The 18875-nt window shown below is 40.6% G+C and overlaps 2 protein-coding genes across 2 annotated transcripts; one reads left to right on the plus strand and one right to left on the minus strand.

The window, feature by feature from the left end:
- Positions 1–3660: 3660 nt before the first annotated feature.
- On the minus strand, positions 3661–10826 carry ddx4 (DEAD-box helicase 4). Its single transcript, XM_089008846.1, has 17 exons — positions 10801–10826; positions 10674–10704; positions 10119–10148; positions 9757–9798; positions 9667–9690; positions 9530–9565; positions 9393–9446; positions 9166–9308; positions 8931–9083; positions 8565–8719; positions 7661–7790; positions 6930–7096; positions 5725–5870; positions 5562–5661; positions 5207–5477; positions 4079–4183; positions 3661–3994 (listed from the first exon to the last, which is right to left on the minus strand). The coding sequence occupies exons 1-17, from the start codon at positions 10819–10821 to the stop codon at positions 3920–3922; spliced, it is 1683 nt and encodes a 560-aa protein (XP_088864972.1). The 5' UTR covers positions 10822–10826; the 3' UTR covers positions 3661–3919.
- A 1811-nt stretch (positions 10827–12637) lies between these two features.
- ccdc14 (coiled-coil domain containing 14) lies at positions 12638–18217 on the plus strand. Its single transcript, XM_089008857.1, has 11 exons — positions 12638–12789; positions 13826–13884; positions 13988–14051; positions 14603–14675; positions 14758–14865; positions 15651–16127; positions 16398–16530; positions 16593–16669; positions 16872–17015; positions 17342–17444; positions 17520–18217. The coding sequence occupies exons 1-11, from the start codon at positions 12766–12768 to the stop codon at positions 17947–17949; spliced, it is 1692 nt and encodes a 563-aa protein (XP_088864983.1). The 5' UTR covers positions 12638–12765; the 3' UTR covers positions 17950–18217.
- Positions 18218–18875: the final 658 nt, after the last annotated feature.

The raw sequence follows: 18875 nt of genomic DNA on the forward strand, positions 1-18875 counted from the left end.
GCAACGTGGATGCAGTGGAAAGAAATGCACACAGATTCAACAAAAACAAGACTGCTGAGATCAAAGCAAGAGTGAGAAAACCCAACAAAAATAGGATACTCAAACAAAAATCTTGTACTCGTTGTGGTACGCAACATCCCCCAAAGCAATGTCCAGCATATGGGAAAATATGTAAAAACTGCGACAAAGCAAATCACTATGCTCGTTGCTGCAGGAACCAAGACATGAAAGGCAAGGTAGATGCAGTAGATGATCATTATGAAGTGGAGGAACTTTATGTGAATGCTGTAAAAGATGAAAGAGAAGAAAGAGATTGGATCACTACACTGAAAGTGAACAACATTCATCTAAAATTCAAATTGGATACTGGAGCCAATGTGAATGTCATTTCAGAGACTGATTTCATGAAGATCAGGCCGAGACCAAAAATACATAAAGCAAATATGAAAGTAACAGCTTATGCGGGTTCAGTCATACCAATGAAAGGAAAATGCATTGTGAATGTGACACATAAAGGCCAATTACATAAGCTATCTTTCATCATAGTTCCAAGGGATGTGCAAGGACTACTAGGATTGTCGGCATGTGAGAGACTACATCTAGTGAAGAGAGTTTTTGTTGTGGATAGACAAAAAGAGACAGCATATGATCAACTGATGGAGCAGTACAAAGACTTGTTTCAAGGGTTAGGCTGCCTACCAGGAGAACACACAATCAGAGTGGACAAAAGTGTGCCACCAGTCATACATCCATGCAGGAAAGTCCCGTTTGCTCTTCAAAAGCAACTAAAATCAGAATTGGACAACATGGAGAACAAACATGTAATAAAGAAAATTGATGAGCCGACTGACTGGGTCAGTTCCCTTGTTGTCGTGGACAAAAAGAATGGAAAACTCAGAATATGCCTGGATCCCAGAGATCTAAACAGAGCCATCAAGAGAGAACACTTCAAGCTACCTACTCGTGAAGAGATTATGGCACAATTTTCAAAGGCAAAGTATTTCAGCAAGCTAGATGCTTCTTCAGGATTTTGGCAAATGAAGCTGGATGAGCCAAGTTCCAAACTATGTACTTTCAACACTCCGTTTGGAAGATACAGATTCCTAAGACTACCTTTTGGAATTGCTTCAGCTCCTGAAGTTTATCACAAAACAATCAACATGATATATGAGCACTTGGAAGGAGTTGATACCTCGATGGATGACATCATCATTTGGGGTGCCACCAGAGTTCAACATGACGAGAGACTGAAAGCTGTGCTAGAAGCAACAAGAAAAGCAAACCTGAAGCTGAATAAAGAGAAATGTCAGCTAGGTACAACAGAATTGACATTTCTGGGAGATATCCTAAGCAGTGAAGGTATCAGACCAGACGCACGAAAAGTGTCTGCTATAGAAAACATGCCAAGGCCACAATGCAAAAAAGATGTGCAACGGTTTAATGGGATGATCACTTTCATGGGAAAATTTATACCCAACCTGTCAGAAAAGATGGCCCCACTGAGACAACTAACTGAGAAGAAGATAGAATGGCAATGGAATCATGAGCATGAAAGGGCATGGAATGAACTGAGGAAGCTGCTCACAGAGGAACCAGTACTGAAATTCTATGATCCAGAAAAACCAATCAAAATATCATCGGATGCATCACAGAGTGGGCTTGGTGCAGTACTTCTACAAAAACATGAAGGCTGGCAACCCGTAGCATATGCATCGCGTTCGATGACGGATCCGGAAACACGTTATGCACAAATTGAAAAAGAACTGCTCAGCATTACGTATGCCTGTGAGAGATTTCATCAATTTGTGTCAGGACAAGAAATCAGCGTGGAGACTGATCACAAGCCCTTAATAGCATTGTTTCAAAAGCCACTAAATGACTGTCCACTCCGTATACAGCGAATGATGATCAGGCTACAACGTTACTCACTGAAGGTCGCAGACACCCCTGGAAAACTGATGTATACAGCTGACACTCTATCCAGAGCTGTTGACCCGAAGGAGCACTCGAAGGCTAAACTGGATGAAGAAGTCGAAGCTTACGTACACATGATCACCAGTGCATTGCCAGTTGCAGATGCAAAGATGGAGATTATACGGATGGAAACAAACAAGGATGAGACACTGAAACAATTGAAACAAATCATCAAAAATGGATGGCCCGAAGTGAAACAAAATTGTTCACCAGACGCAGCAGAATATTGGAACTACAGGATGGAGTTATCTGTAGTGGATGACATCATATACAAAGGCAGTAAGATTGTCATTCCAAAGACTTTGAGAAGTGAAATGCTCAAAAAGATCCATGAAGGACATCTTGGAATTGAAAAGTGCAAGAAAAGAGCACGACAACTGATGTTCTGGCCTAGAATGAATCAAGACATCACAGATCAAGTGTCGAGATGTACAATTTGCCTCAAATATCAAGCAAATCAACCGGCAGAGCCACTACACCCACACCAAGCACCAGAAAGACCATACCAGAAGGTGGGTGCTGACCTGTTTTCGTGTCAAGGGAAAGTTCTGTCAAGACTGTGAAAAGACTGATGTACAAGGCAACAGACAGTGGAACGGATTTCTACCAGAGCTTGCTGGTGTATCGCACAACGCCGCTCGAGTGTGGTATGTCCCCGGCCCAGCTACTCATGGGACGCGTGCTGAGGTCCAACTTACCAATCCCGGAAAACCTGCTGAAGACAAAGGAAGGGGAGAAAGTGAGGAAGATCAAAGAACAACAGAAACAAAAACAAAAGTTCTACCATGACAGAGGAACACGGAACCTACCTGAACTACACACCGGTGACCAAGTACGGTACAAAGACAAAACAGACACATGGTCACAGAAAGGAACTGTTCTGCGTCAGGTCCAACCAAGGTCATACAACATTCAGACAGAGGAAGGTGCTGTTTTAAGAAGAAACCGCCGAGATCTTCTCAAAGAACCAACCATAGCAAGTCAACGAACAGAGACTGTAACAGAGGCTGTTGTAACACCTCTAAATCCAGGACATGCTATCCGAAAATCCTCAAGGAAAGTGAAACCACCTGAGAGACTGATTGAAACCATTTAACATGTTTTTCTAAGTGATCATGGTGAAAAAAAATGATGTGAATGTTTCATGTGGATGATTCATTTATTGTTGCAAAATTTAGAAATACTTTATTCAAGTTTAAGGTTGCTAATTACTGACATAATTAAATTCATTACATTGGTTAAAAGTAAAGAATTCAATTAAGAAAGGGAGATGTAATGATATGAGCAAATCGTATTTGCATGTTCTACTAGTGATGCCTGGCTATAGATCAAAGGTGCATGCGCGCTGCTGCAAGTCAGTCTGATGAGAGCCTACGAGAGCCACACATGTGAATTGCCTTCTCCCTCCAACCAACACAGCCGTCCTAATAAAGAACCTCAACTCTATCCAGAAGTTGTATCATTTACCGAACCCGCTTACACAAAGCAACACAATGGGCACCTCTGGTTTAACTGTATATGTACACACGCGCACGCACACAAACCACAAATCTCATCCATGACAATTTTTTTTACGGTCAATTAATTTTACTACAGCTAATCACTGCCTTTGGTTTAATGTCCAAATGCTCTATTGTGATTTACAGTAACAGCAATGATAAATTCAAACAGCGCCATTTGCTTTGAAACAAATATTTATTGGGGATCCAAGTAGATAAAGAAAATAGATCTTGAATGACAGTCCACTTCCCTCCAAATATCGTCATGCTTTCGGTTTAAATGACGAGTAACAATCCTCGCGAAAAGCACTATTTTTACACAAGGAAAACACACTACACAAAACGTTTCTCTTAACATCTCAATGCACTTTGAGACATCCTCACTAAAAACTAAAATGTGGCTATAAAATAACTTGCAGCACAAGTGAACCGTTCAAACAACAAGTCTAGTCCCAACTGTCCTCATCAGCAACCGCAACCTCAGAAACGGGAGCCGACCTCTCATATCCTGCTTGTTGAAACTGGAGAAAAGGAAAGACAAATGATCAAGACACTTAAACTTAGAGTGGGGATTGTGTACGGGAGTAAACAAAAAAGAAAAGTACCTTCCTGGAGTCGGAAGAAGAAAAGCGCTTGTTGGCCTGGCTAAAGCTAGTAGCTCCTCCACTGAATGCAGACTCCTCCAGCCATGATGGCACTTCTTGTTGGGCCTGTCAACAAGAAACACAAAAGCGTGATCAAATCAACACTTGGAGTAGCCTTCTGCACAATACCCCCGACCCAGAAACCTTGTACATATTAACTAATTCGTTGCCAGTCACAAATTTATCAGGGAACTGAAAATTGTGACGTGGAGCGCCATTCCTGAATTTGTTTGGGTTTGTTTTTTCTTACGGGGTGGGTACGGACAAAGCGATGGTCAGACCTCTGGCAATGTTTTTCCCTTCCACGCAGGGCGAGGGGTCAGCATTTGCCTTTTTTCCATGTTAGCACTTTGTTACAGCTTCAGCTGTTAAAGCGTGAAATACAGTAAAGTCTCGTTATATCGATATCGGATATATCGATAGTCCCCGTTATATCGATACTATTTCTATGCACGCACGGAGAAAATTACATGCAAACAGGGTCGGATATATCGATAGTCCCGGTTATATCGATATTTTTCGGACTCCCTTGAATATCGATATAACGAGACTTTACTGTAAATCAATATGTATTGTATTTTGTACAGCAACCCCCATTTCAAGCTCAGATAACTCCACAGTGGTTCTTAAACTGGGTTCGATCGAACCCTAGGGGTTCGGTGAGTCAGTCTCAGGGGTTCGGTGGATCCTTCGCCGCAGAGGTCTAGACTGAGATCTTCGCCCTCAGTCTAGTCTGGAGTTAGTGGGAACAGTCCTTGAAAGAAGGGTTCGGTGAATGAGCATATGAAACTGGTGGGGGTCGGTGCCTCCAACAAAATTAAGACCAATATAACTTAGTAATTAACTCTTTTTTTCTGATGAAAGAAGAGAGACTAAGGTTTCTTACACTGAATTGAATGTTTATGTAGTCCTAAAACTCAATATTTTGTGGGTCCTGCAATTTGAGTGAAAATGACAAAAACCCTGGCACTGGAGTGGACCCGTTTTTTGCAGATCGTCTGGCAGTGAAAGAGTTAACAAACCATTGGCATGACAGGTGCATGTTTGTTTAAATCCACAACCTCTACACTGTAAGGCAGATGTGCTAACCTTGGAGAGGATTGTGACCAAAGAAGCAGCCAGCTGACTGTCGGCATGCGGATCGTAGAAAGACACCGCTCTGCCAAGATTACCGCAGCGTCCGGTTCTGCCAATGCGGTGGACATATTCCTCGATATTGTTGGGGAGGTCAAAGTTCACCACGTGTTGCACTTCTGGAATATCCAGGCCGCGGGCAGCGACAGACGTCGCGACGAGGATGGGGCATTTTCCGGTCCGGAAGTCGGCCAAGGCTCGCTCTCGTTCCCGCTGTTCGCGATCCCTGCGATGTGAACATTCATTCACAACACATGACAAAGTTGCAATGGAAGTGAGCGTACATGATATTGAAGGAAGCAACACTTGCCCGTGAATACTGGTCGTGGGAAGTTCCTCTTGGCACAAGAAAGTGGCAATGAAATCCGCTTGTCGCTTTTTCTCCACAAACACCATTGTGCGCTCACTTCCTGCAAATGCCAGTAGGCGTTAGCATCCAGAATAGAGTTTATTTGATTGATTTTTATTTTTACCAGTGGTCTTAAGAAAGTCAAGAAGCTGCTCTCTCTTTGAGTACTTGGTGACTTGGACAAATGTTTGTTCCACATCGCTGCAAGCCCCGCCTACTGTGCCGACAGCCAGAAATAAATAGTCCACCTTGAGGAAATCTGCAGCCAACCTTCAAATCAAACAAAGTGAAAACAGTGAACTACTTAAAGGACAACCGATGTCACTTTTTAGTTTTTTAAATGACATCAGAAAAACGTTTTATAGCATCTAAAATACCCAAAACACGCAGTATATTTTAGTCAAATGCAAAACACCAATAAAAATGACTTAGTGTCCAAAATCTGCAAAAAATTGAGCTGCGAATTGGGCATTTTCAGAAAGTCCCGCCCCCAATTCGTGACGTCACGCCAAGACGTCTTGCATTGCTAGTGAGTCAAAACAATGGCTTCAGATTCAGAGAATATGCTTTCTTGTTACACATCCAGTTATGAATACGATTCAAATAGTTCTGAAGAGGAAAGCATACATGTTTGCAATCGATTAAGGAATTTATTTGTGCCATTTTGAGGCACCTTGGGGGGAAATCTCTCACACAAAAAAAAGGCACAAAATGGCGACCTCCTGTGGCCACGTCCGTTTCCACAGGCCATTCCTTATATGGCGCTTGGACGCCCTCTTCCGGCGGCTTTTGGGTGCAACACGAGGTCCCCAAACCAAGCAAGTACAGCAAAATGCATTGACGTGATGGAAGGACCGCTACAATGCGTCTTTTTTACGGTCATGGGGCGGTCCTTTAGTGACGTCACGTACAGACTCGTCACCAACTCAAAAACAAGACTTCCTGAATATTCAGCGTGAGTCTTAAAACGGAAAATATAGTTATATGCGGTGGAATCTTTGTAAAATACGCTCAGTACAAGTCATTTGAAGCCATTTTACAAATTATGGACACAACTTGTCCGGAGACGTCGGTTGTCCTTTAAGGGTTGGATTGATTCAGACGTAGCACTACTGAAGGCGTAGGTGTCAAATGCACGGCTCACCGCTGATTTAAGACCCCCTCACCCCACTCTTTTAACCGGAAATCTATATCACAGGTAACCGGGGAAAAGGGAGAAAAACAAAAGGTGCGATTTTGTGTTCAGTCTCAAATGTGGACATTTTTTAGCAGAACGCAAATTTCCCAATAAACATATAAACGGCATGGCATTATAAATCAGTCCCCGACCTCTGGATGTCTTGAGGGTAAGTGGCGCTAAACAGCAGAGTCTGGCGGTTCTCTCTGGGTGGCATCCCAGGCGAAGCAACAAGGCTGCGCATGTTAGGCTCAAAGCCCATATCCAACATCCTGTCAGCCTCATCAAGAACCAGATAACGCACCTTCGTCAACCCGATCTGAAATCAAAGATTCAACGTTTTTGCTCACAGGTACCAAACTAGTCCAATTTTGAATCATGACGGGGATGCAGAAGCAAACATATTTACGATGCAGGTTTTTAATTCATTCACAAATTTATTCGGCAATTGAAAAGCATGACGTGGAGCGCCATTCCCGTATTTTTTCGGGTTTTGATTTGTCATGCAGGGGGGGGATAAAGCGCTGGTCAGACCTCTGCCAATGTTTTGCATTTGCCTAAGTACAGCCGCCCCCATTTCAAGCTCAGATAACTCCAGACCCATATAACTTTTTTTCTGAAGAAAGAAGAGAGTCTAAGGTTTCTTACACTGCATTTAATGTTTATGTGGTCCTAAAACTCAATATTATGCGGGTCCTGCAATTTGTGTGAAATTGTAAAAAAAAAAAAAAACTCGCACTGGAGAGGACACAGTTTTGCACATTGTCTGGCAGTCAATGAGTTAATGATTGATTTTGAGGAACATGCAATGTTATTTCTTTGCCGGTCAAACACCAATTGAATCTTCGAAAGCAGGAGCTGTGAGTGCATTCGGTCATCTTACCCGTCCACGTTGAATGACATCCAACAATCTCCCCGGTGTTCCACAAATTACGTTACAGCCATTGGAAATTTGTCTGAGCTGATATGCGGGATTCACTCCGCCATACACCACCACCGGACGCACGCATGTTCTGCAACAGGGAGAGATCACAAACTGTAACTTCAATCAAGCAGTTCAGATATAGCTTTTTAATTGTGTAGATCAATATACTACTTTTAAATTGTTAACATTAATGATGGAAACATTTTTGGATTGAGTTCAAATAAAAACATAATGAAAACCAATTAAATGTTTTTATTATTGTTTTATTTAGCAGGGTATGGCCCAGGGATTTCTTTTTGCAGAGTAACTCGCTTTTGGGTTCATTTGAAAACATAGACAGTAGTGATGGGCAAGTGAAGCTTCATGAAGCACTTGTGATAGTTTTTAACTCCTCCAGATGGAACTAATGATTTAAAGATGCAATGACTTTTTTAAAGATATTTTTTTGGTATTCAAACAAAGTGCACCACCTAGAGAAGTAAAATATCACAAGTTTCTTCAGCCGTCATCTGTACTTCTTTGAATGTTTCGCTCCTCACACGAAGACCTTCGTCAGCAAACTTTAGTTTGTCAGCATTTTCCGGTGGCAATTTACATGACACCATAATTTTGAATATTTGGAATACCACTACAAGCTGCAAAGTTTCATCAAAGTTGAATGTAGAGGTCAAATACAACCATCTGAATTGTTGTGACTTAAAAATTTGTTCGGATATACAACAACAAAAAAAGAAACGGTATGCAAATGATGGTTAGTAAAGTCTGTTGCTGGTGCGCTACTCTGCTGATTTGTGAGACCATGGGAAACAAAATTCGGGCAACAGATTGCACAAGGTTGAGAGGAGAAGAAAGGTGACCATACCCGTAGGCAAACTTCCTGGCCTCCAGGAAAATCTGGTTGATGAGCTCTCTGGTCGGAGCGACAATGATTGCCTCAGGCTCCTGCAACTCAGCGAAGCTGCTGGCAGCTGAACCATCGGCCATTAGCTGCTGCAGAATTGGAAGAAGGAATGCAGCCTAGAGACGAGCGAGCACAAAAAAAAGGTGTTTGAACAACGTTACCCCGAAAAGGAATATGAAGAAGAGAACCACAAAGTCTGTAACATTTGCCAATACTGGATTTGGTAATATGATGGCCAAACCCAGCCGCAGTTTTGCGTTTCAATGGCATTGTTTGAGGAGTAGTACACACAAATGACCTTGCAACCTCGTAAAAGCATTTTCGTACGGTTTTTCCAGATCCGGTCTGAGCACAGGCCATGAGATCTCGACCAGCAGAGATGATTGGAATGGCATGCTTCTGAACCGGTGTAGGTTTTGAATAACCGGACTTGCTGACATTTTTTCGCAGGGATTCACACAAGTCTGCCTCGGCGAAAGTCTGCAAGGAAACGCGCTCATGTCGTCGCTGGTGTACAGCGGTTTAAGATTGGCTGCTTCAGAGACCGAGAAAAGCTTCTTACCATGATGGCAGGAGGTGGATTTGTTCCACTCACATCGACGATGATGTCATCATACTTATTGAAATTAATGCCCTGTTGGTAATGTGCAAACACAGCGTCCTCATCTTCGGGAAGGGCTGGAGGAACATAGGTGACTTTGGGCCCTGTGCACATATTCATAAATTCATTGCAGGCGACATTCCAGTATTGATAACTTCTTGATATATGAAGCCCCCCCGCACACTTACGAACACTTGCATCCTGTTGCGATGGGTCTGACTCGTTTGGATCTTCTGTATTGGCTGGCATACATATAATACAGTATGTAAATAAGTGAAATATCAAACCAATGACAGGCTTGGAATCACATCATCAACTCTACAACCTTGGGTGAAGAATTCCTCATTCTTTCCACGATATCCTAAAAAAATGTGAAACGTGCACACAAACGAGTAAATAGACAAACATACAAATGAATAAACAGGAAATAATACACCATTGTGGAATTGTCATTCACTGTACCTCCCCCAAATCCTCTGCCACGACCTAAAATTTAAAAAAAGGTGTTGGTGTTAAAGCAACATTTCAAATTAAATTTCACTTAGAAAATACCTTTGCTGTGTCCTCCTCTTTCTCTCCTTTCTCTGCTGGAGTCTTTTCAGAACAAGATGGATGGATGGATAGATAAAAAATAAATACAATTACTAATTAAAATGGCCTAAAATACCCCAGCTGCTTCAAATGCGTAAAGTAACGGTAAATGTAGAGATTTACATACAAATATGAACTGAAAAACTGGAATAAGAGTAATATTGAACAGGTGGGAAATATAAGCCAAATAACATTTTCCAACAATACAAGCAAAGGTTAACAGTAATTAGGTGTGGGGTAAGGTGAGTACACGTTTGAACACGTACATGAGAAAAAGATATCAGTACTAGTTTGAAACATCAGCAAAAGTTAAACCGACCCACCATTTCCCCAGGTTGAATAATTATCTTCTCCTGTGAAAGTGAAGACAATTTGATTAAATCAGTAGCACATTGCAGGAAAAAAACGGGAGTGACAAAGTAATTGAATTGGTTGATTGTTTCCACCGCATTTTTTGTCATCAGCGATGCAGGTAAACTTTTCCAGATAGATTTTCTTGCAGTCATTATACTACAATAATTACCCTAGTTTTTTTCTACTAGCAGATCAAGTTTGCAAAATATAAGAACTAGGGATGTCGCAATGTGTTATTTTTCAATGTTATTTTATTTGAGAAATTAATAAAATATAAAAATTCCATCTTTCTCATTCAATACCATACAAGGTAAAAACAAAATCACGTGATCAGGCGGAATTTACAATAAAGACGATAGGATTAGTACAACCCTATTGAGAAATATTTAATATGGTTAATATAGTCTATCGAAATAAAGAATTTCAAATTAGGTAAACAGGTGATTTAAAGAAAACATCGCCACAGCACATCATATAATTCCATGGCAATTTTTAAAACACAAAAATACACCATATTGACATACTGTTATTGTGGGACGCGCTGATTCCAAATTCCTGCAAACAAATTCAGTCAAGACAAATGTGAAAACCTGAAGACGGTGATGATTTAAAAAAAACAAACTTGCAGTGGGTTGAGAATGACAAACTCACCTGTTCATCGAAATAATCCATTCTGATTCACCTGAAACATATACAACATTATAAAAAATACTTTAAAGGCAAAAATGTATTAAAATCTATTTCAAATTCGTTGGTTGGTGCATGGCAAAATTGACCGAACGTAATTCTACCGGATTTGTCAAACTTACATTTTGATATATTAAACTTAGTTTTACATAGGTGTGGTTGTGAAGCTTATGCTCTGACGCATTGTGGAATTGAACTTACGTCCTATTTTTCTAAGTATGTTCTGCAAAAAAACTTGACGTTGCAATTACGACGGTCTTCGATTAAAAAAACTTGTAGTCCAGCCACTTTATGCAGAGCAAATACAGTTACATATATGCTGTATATTTCATACTTTGCATTATGGACAGTTATTCTCCGTAAAACTGTTTTTGTGCAGTTGAACTGTTCATTCTTCATGCAATACTTTGTTTTTTTTCTTCTCGGCCCATTGCCCCCTCTTTCAATTTTGCTGCTGTAAATTGCAAAGTTCTCCATTGTAGGACTATGAAAGTCTTTCTGACACAAGACCTGGCCTCTCAACACCTGTCTTCTCCAACCAAAACCCCAGAATTCGCAACGCAGCCCGGCACGGTGATTTTTAGAGAAATAACGGCCACGTGTTTGTCATTATTGGGGCCCAATTAGCTCAACGTCGCCCAGGGAACGATGAAAAATAGTTTGTATCTTTCACACAACACAATAACAACTCTGGCACCAAAACATAAGTGCAAACTAATGTTTGTTGAGTGATTTGAAGATGCATACTGTACCAAAGTTTTCGTCCTGGCGGATGAGTTTGAGTCAAAGGCGTCTTTTTGCCTCGTAGCGTCACAGGCTACGGATTCGAGAAGACACCTAATCAGCACGTGGGAGAAAAAGCAAAGCTCGTCTATCGCAGGTTGCCAGGTTTGCTACTTCCCCGCCGCTTTTCCTTGACGACTCAGGTGTAATTTTTTTAATTAAGCTGTTTTTACAAAGCTGTTTACTCAAGTACTTATTTTTAAAATGTACACATATTTATGTCAAAATTTCGTTCACATTCCGGGGATTTTTTTTTCAAGGCTCAGGTGGGATGTGACTTACTTTACTAGTATTTATGTAGTTGTTACATCAGCAATAATAATAATAATAATAATAATAATAATAATAATAATAATAATAATAATAATAATAAATAATAATAATAATAAACCATTTAATTTATAAGCACCTTTCAAAACTATCAAGGACACAAGACTGTACAGTCAGAGGATAAGTTTGGCTGCAGGTGAGCAGGGGGAGCCAGTCACGCCAGATATCACTCAACCCGGAAGTAACTCAAATATAACATGGTCATCGGCACCATAAAAATAATTTGTGGTCACTACTCGCTACATTTAGTCACACTCCAGTACATTTCTGGCCACGCATTAGCTATAACAAGCTAAATGATAATTTGGGAGTACTAAATCAGTTTAATATGCACACAAAATTCACATTCAGAATATTATTTTTATTTGTGGACAGTTGGCAAATAAAACCAAGTGCATTTTACCTAGAAACTGGGAAATTGACTTTATCGATCTTCCTAAGCACATCTCAATAATTACGAAAAAGTGTTGATTATGTCTATTGACTCGGAGGGGTGGGGATGTGGCGTCACGCGGAAGTGCGCCTTTCAACCCTTTTCACGTCTTTCAATTCTTTGATGTCCTTGATGTGGGACAGAGTGATTGGGTTGAAAGGCGCACTTCCGCTTGACGCCACAGGGATACTGTTGAATACTGTGTCACGCTCCACCCCGATAGATGGCGGTAGTGCATTTAATAACATTTGTTGGTGTCCATAAAAGAAAGGAATAGGAAGAATATTCGAAATAAAAACACTGCGTTTGATTCCCACGATTCCACAGTAACAACATTAAAGAAGTACCCGAAGTTATCTTTATGGTGATGCAGTTTATTATCAATGAAAGGAAGTATGAAGCGAAAGGTCAGAACAATGATTACATTTACCGAAAGAAAATCGGTTACTTTCGTTGCAATTTCCCCTCATTTCTCGATTGTTAAGTGCGTCTATCGTGGCTTATTTGCTTTAAAATTGGTCTCTTTGCCCAAAGCATTCCAACGCTGTAACAATGCTCATCGAAACTAGTTTAAGATATAGATTTTTCAGCAAGTATGGAAACTTGTTTTAGGGAGGTACGAGTCGAGCTGGTTGGCTCCACTGATCACGGCTGCGGTACGACAACACATCCGCAGTTTTGAATGTGGCATATCTGTCAAAATGGACGGAACCTCATAAAACAAAGCAGGGTGTCCTTGAGAGCCTTATCCTGCATTTATTTATGAAAAAAAAATCACAACACCAAACAAAATAAATCACACAGAGTATGTAAGTATATTTAAATGCCCATCTCATTTAATTTTTCTGTGTAAAATGTGGGGCTCTTTGGTTGGCCCCTATCCTGCAAATCTGAGATGTTTCCCAAATCCAAAACACCTGATTCAAATAATCAGGTTTATTGTCAGGTTTCTGCACCTCTTGTTGATGATCGAATCGTTTGCATCAGGTGTGCTGTAGGAGTGGAAACGTCTAAAATATAGTTGAGATTGGGGCTTGGAGTACATGATTTGGCCATCCCTGTTGTAAACAAACACGTTTTTTTGTAGTGAAATTCTATCAATGTGTTTTCATAGTAAAATTCAATAGTTGTATTTTGACACCCTTTCTGGTTTGGGTTTCCTTCAAATGTCCTGCATTAACCTGCATGTTAGATTAATACAAAATACTGAGGTTACAACATTCCATGTAAGTGCAGATTGAATGGTTGTCTACCCTTTTGGTGACAGCCCTGCTGTGATTAGCATATATTATTGCATGTTTACGCTCTGTAACGGCGCAGTGATTGAAACGTAAACCCACATTTCACCCAGCTAGGAAATACACCAGCTTCCCTGTGTGACCTTGAATAGTATCAGCAATATGGACATGTGCTAATGAATTGAAACACTGCTTGTATTGACAGGTACTGATATCTGCAAAATTGACAGGTGGAGCGGCCAGGGTACAACAGGCGAGGAAACGGCAAGTTCATACTTTGTATTGTTGCATGTTTTACACTTATTCCATTTCATGGCATTCTCCTTATTCAGTAATATACTGTAATATATTTCTATTATACGAACAGAGCCACGTTTCCAGGGCGAAAGGAACCGGCCTACTCCTTTTATTCCACAGACCCTAAAGACCAAGTGAGCAAAGGCTAGGAAATGAGGATGGATGTGGGTGGTCAGAGATGATCATTTTATATTGCAATGTTCTTGTTCCTTAGAGACCTTTTTGAAAAATAAAGCAAATCAAAGAGGAAAACAAATAATTTTTATTTCTAAACAATCTTCACAAGATGTCAAAAGTGCACACTGTCTGCAAGTACAAAAACAAACAAAAGTAGTGACTGATTAAACCCTTGCACTTACAAAGAAGTAGATCAATACACATTCTGAACAATATACAACACACATTCTGAACACTTGCGCCTAAAATAAATAGATAAATAGATTGATAAACGAATTGGCAGTAAATCATGTCAAAACACGAATGATAACAGCTGAAATACTTACTGGTGTCTTTGAATGCCCAAAACTTGTGGATTCTAGACTGGCACCAAACATAACATTCACTTCAAATGAAACAATTTTCCTTAGCGAGGCGACTGACAATTATCCACCCCAACATGCCATTACACTTCAAAAAGTACCCAACTTGTCAATTATTCTGAATACATCCCACACTTTACTCTCAGGTTGCCAGTCTTCACTCTGGGCTGGATCGTTGCGCTGTTCTTCTCTCTGGAATGCTCCAGGTGGACAAGGAAGGTTAGGAGGGCTTGTATTTTCAGAATCATTTTTTTGCCATGATGAAACTGTGTCTTTTTGGTGTGTGTGTGATTGCACTTAGAACCTGTGCTGAGACAACCTCCCAAAACAGTGGACGGTGGGGGTGCCAAAACAAAACCGTCCAGCGGATTGGGGAAAAAGACCAGCAAGAAATTCCCTCCAACAACAGGTAGTCGCTCAAAACTGTATTTATTGAGCATTAGACATACTGATATATTTATATATATATGCAGTGGTTCTTAACCTGGGTTAGTTGAACGTTATGGGGTCAGTGAATCGGTCTCAGGGGTTCGACGGAGCCTCTGCCGTAGACGTTTAGATCCACTTGACTCAAAATAGTATGTTAAATATGACACGCCCACTTTTGGCCATCAGTGGCTGGTTCATTTTGAGACCAAATTTAAAAAAATATATATACTTTGTATTTACTGTATATTGATTGTGTTCACTTTTTTCATGAAATGCATTTTTTATTGTCTTGAATTTGTTTGAAAAAACATTTATTTTTCACTAGTTAAGAGTTCAGTAAATATGCATATGAACCGGTTGAGTTTGGTACTTCTAACAAATTTAAGAACCACTGATATTGAGTTTTGCTTTGGATATTTGACATTGTTTAATGACAAGTGTAATGAATTGGGAAAAAAACACATTAAGTTTAAAATACTTTTAAGGGGGGTTGTAATTTCAAAATGGCTGCCAATATAGGAATGTGGCTCTAGAAAATATGCAAGCTGGTGTCTGTCGTTTTCCAAAGACAGCTGAAACCACAGGCCAGGTAATTTGATACAATTGCAGACCATCTGCGGTTGTGAGCTGTTTTCTTCAAATTCAAATCTGTGCGAGGAAAGATAGATATTCTCATTTAGGGTAGATTGCACTTGAACCTAACACATTTGTATTCTTTTTGGCAATGTTCTGATGATTTAAATTAAACACATATTCCACCTTCAGAACGCAGTTCCACTCGGGTCCCAAGAGCAAAGGAAGTTCCTTCAATTTTAAAGTCGGGAGTGAAGGCGTCGCATACCCCGCAGCAGTCTCGCTTCATTCCACCCTTGAGAGCATCTCAACCGCTTGAGGGGTCTTTCCCCTCTCAGCCTTTGACTTCCGTCCTTCTGTCTGTGACCCAGTCCGAGTCTGCTCCCCACACCGCAAGTCAGCGTAATTTTGCTCAGACCGCCTGCCAATCACCTCCCAGTCACCACACAGCCTCCTTGAATGGCAAAGACATTGATTCTGTGCCCGTGAAAGACACAAACGGCCAAAGTGCGACACGCTCGGGTGCGTACGGATCCCAAACCAAGTTATATCCTGGTGTGCCGTATGACCCCCATCACGACATACATAGCGAGGATGATGTTAGTGGAAAAAAACTACAGACCGTCCAGTATCTTCTTGGAGAGCTCAAGGCGTTGATAGCTGGAAAAGGTATGTTTATTTTATTTTATTTTATCATTAATTTTAATTAATTTTATTTTTTTAATTACATGTTTAGCTCCAGACAAAATGGCCCTTCTAGTTGAGATTCTATTACGTCTTCCGCTGACATAATTAGAAAAAATAAATCACCTAGCCTTTCATTTGAAAAATAATTTCACACAATAAAACATTTTTGATAAAACATTACTTTCATAACTGTTTTGTTACTGTCAAATGAATCATGCCATTTACCTGTTCGTGCCTGTTTCGGCTCCGCAGGCAGTATTGCGGAGCAGCTGCTCAGTCATCTCGAGACGACCGTGTCCTCTCCGCACTTGATCCCCAAAAGTATCGATCCTGACAAATCTGCAGACCTGCAGACGCTGCCCAACTTGAACGACCAGCTTCACAGGTATGACGTGACGTTAATAGTGTTTTCGGTCACCATCATGTTCACGTATATCTTTATTCCAGACGAGTGGCCTTTCTCAACAAACAGTTGAAGGATAGGGAGACACAACAAAATACTGAAACGCCATATACCTCACAAGGTAAAGATTTTGTGTTTAGATGCGTGTGTACAAATACAGCAGCGTCTGGATCACCTCTTAAAATGGTGTGCAATGAAATCTCCTTATAGTGTAGTTCTGTTGTTTTTTTCCGAATTGTTTTGTTAGCGTTTTTTTTTTTACATAAATTGTGAAGAAAAAAAATCTCTTAAATTATTAAAGATCAAATGGTTTTTTTTTTTAGCATTCAGTCTTTCAGAAGATCTTCCAGTTACTCAATACCGCCTGCAGGAGCTGAAAGTTGTTCTCGCTGAAGCGCGGAAATCTCTTCTGAATACGAAGAAACTGTTACGCGACAGTGAGGCACAGAATGCGCTGATGAAATCAGGTTGTGTTTAATTGCTGTCCTACATTTTGTTTTGGAATTTTATGGCGACGCTACTTGTACTGCGATTGGCTGGAAAACAGTTCAGGGTGTCCCCCACCTACTGCCCGGGCCTACCTTTTAACAGTGCTAAGACAGATGTGAGCAATTATAACCATTTGTCGATTTTGGGAATTTAGATTAATCAGCGGAACATTTTAAAAATATTTTGGGTTGCCCTTGCTGTTCTCATTTCAAAAAATAATGGTCCACATTGGCATAAGCAGCAATGTGGCATCGATTATATGCAGTCATAAGACTGAGTTCGTTTTGTGTGTTTGTATGCTCAGATTTGGAGACCATGAGAACCAAATTTGTCCACAGTGAGCAGGTCAACAGGGAACTGGCCTCTCTCGCCCAGCAAAGACTGGCAGAGATCGAAAACTTGAAGCGGTTGGTCCCGCTGTATGGCCACATTTGCTATGGAACTTTCTATCGAAGCTTCATTTGCCTTCCTCTTTCTTTTAGGGTGATTCGGAATGGACACACGCCTGAGTGTGAACCAGTTGTTGACCTTGCGACATGTGACGCAACACTCAAGGAGCAATACAATTACCAGAGCAATGCCACTGAACGTGTCACAAAATATCTGATGACGTTGGACCAAGCGGAGGCCTCGTGCAGCGGTGCTAACGCTAACATGGTTGCAGAAAAAGAAGATGCAGCGAAAATGACTCCATTTGACAAAACGCCATCTCACCACAATGACGTTTTTGCTGAATTATCAGATTCGTTCCTTTCCGAGGGCAAGGTGGACGCTCTGTCACCCGACTGCAGTATGAGATCAATTTCAACCTTTGACACCAGGGATGAGGCGGCGTTCCGAGACGGATTGGCCGCTCTGGATGCTAGCATAGCTAGTCTGCAAAAAACGATCAAACAGGATTTAGGGAGATGATTTTATGGTTTATTTGCCAGTTCCAAATTTGAGTTTGGTTCTTACTCTGCGTTTGTGTGAATATGAATGAGGTCTTGTGGCTTTTTGTGCTCTGCCGTTTTCTTATGACCACTCCAGAGACTTTGGATTGGCTGCAGTTCCCCACAATCCTTATCAGAATAGATGGAAGATGATGGATGGAAGTTTTTTTTCTTTTTAACATTTATAATATGACACTGAACATGATCAATAAAAAGTATTTGGAATGTGTAGCGATGAGAATCTGGTTTTACAATCAATGGACTGATGACATTTATTGAAAAAGTTTTCAAAATATTGAAGTACATGTCATAGTTTAAATGTAAATACAGAATCCCACGCACAGAGAAGCAATACATTTAAACAAGGGATTGAAATGACGTTGCGGCAATCCAATTAAATGATATCCTTGCTGCTTGCAGCAAAAATAAAAAAATATATTAGCTTGGGAGTGTACTTCAAGTTGGTGATGGGAAAACGAGGCTTCATGAAGCACTTGTGATATTTTTTTTACTCCTCCAGATGGTGCTCTTGGTTTAAATTTGGTTAGTGCAAAGGAAATGGCTTAAAAATTCACTGCATCTTTAAACCAAGAGCGCCATTTCGAGGAGTCAAAAACTACAAGTGCTTCATGAAGCTTCACTTGCCCAACACAATATCAAAATGCAGCAATTACAGATCAAAATCGATGAGGTTTCTTCAGCCGTCATCTGTAAAAGTACAGATGACGGCTGAAGAAACCTTCTCATCGATGGACCACTCCTGTACGACTGAGAGCTTACGCAGACATACAGATCAAAATGACAACACTGACCAAGTGGCAAGCTGTAGTGTTCACTTTATATTAGCTTGAAGAAGGTATAATTAACCTTTGTAGCCACCTTTGTGGCTAACGTTAAAGATTTTTC

The sequence above is a fragment of the Hippocampus bargibanti genome, linkage group LG01 (assembly GCF_051943395.1).
Source record: "Hippocampus bargibanti isolate YZ-2025 linkage group LG01, ASM5194339v1, whole genome shotgun sequence".
In the NCBI taxonomy this organism is placed as follows: domain Eukaryota; kingdom Metazoa; phylum Chordata; class Actinopteri; order Syngnathiformes; family Syngnathidae; genus Hippocampus; species Hippocampus bargibanti.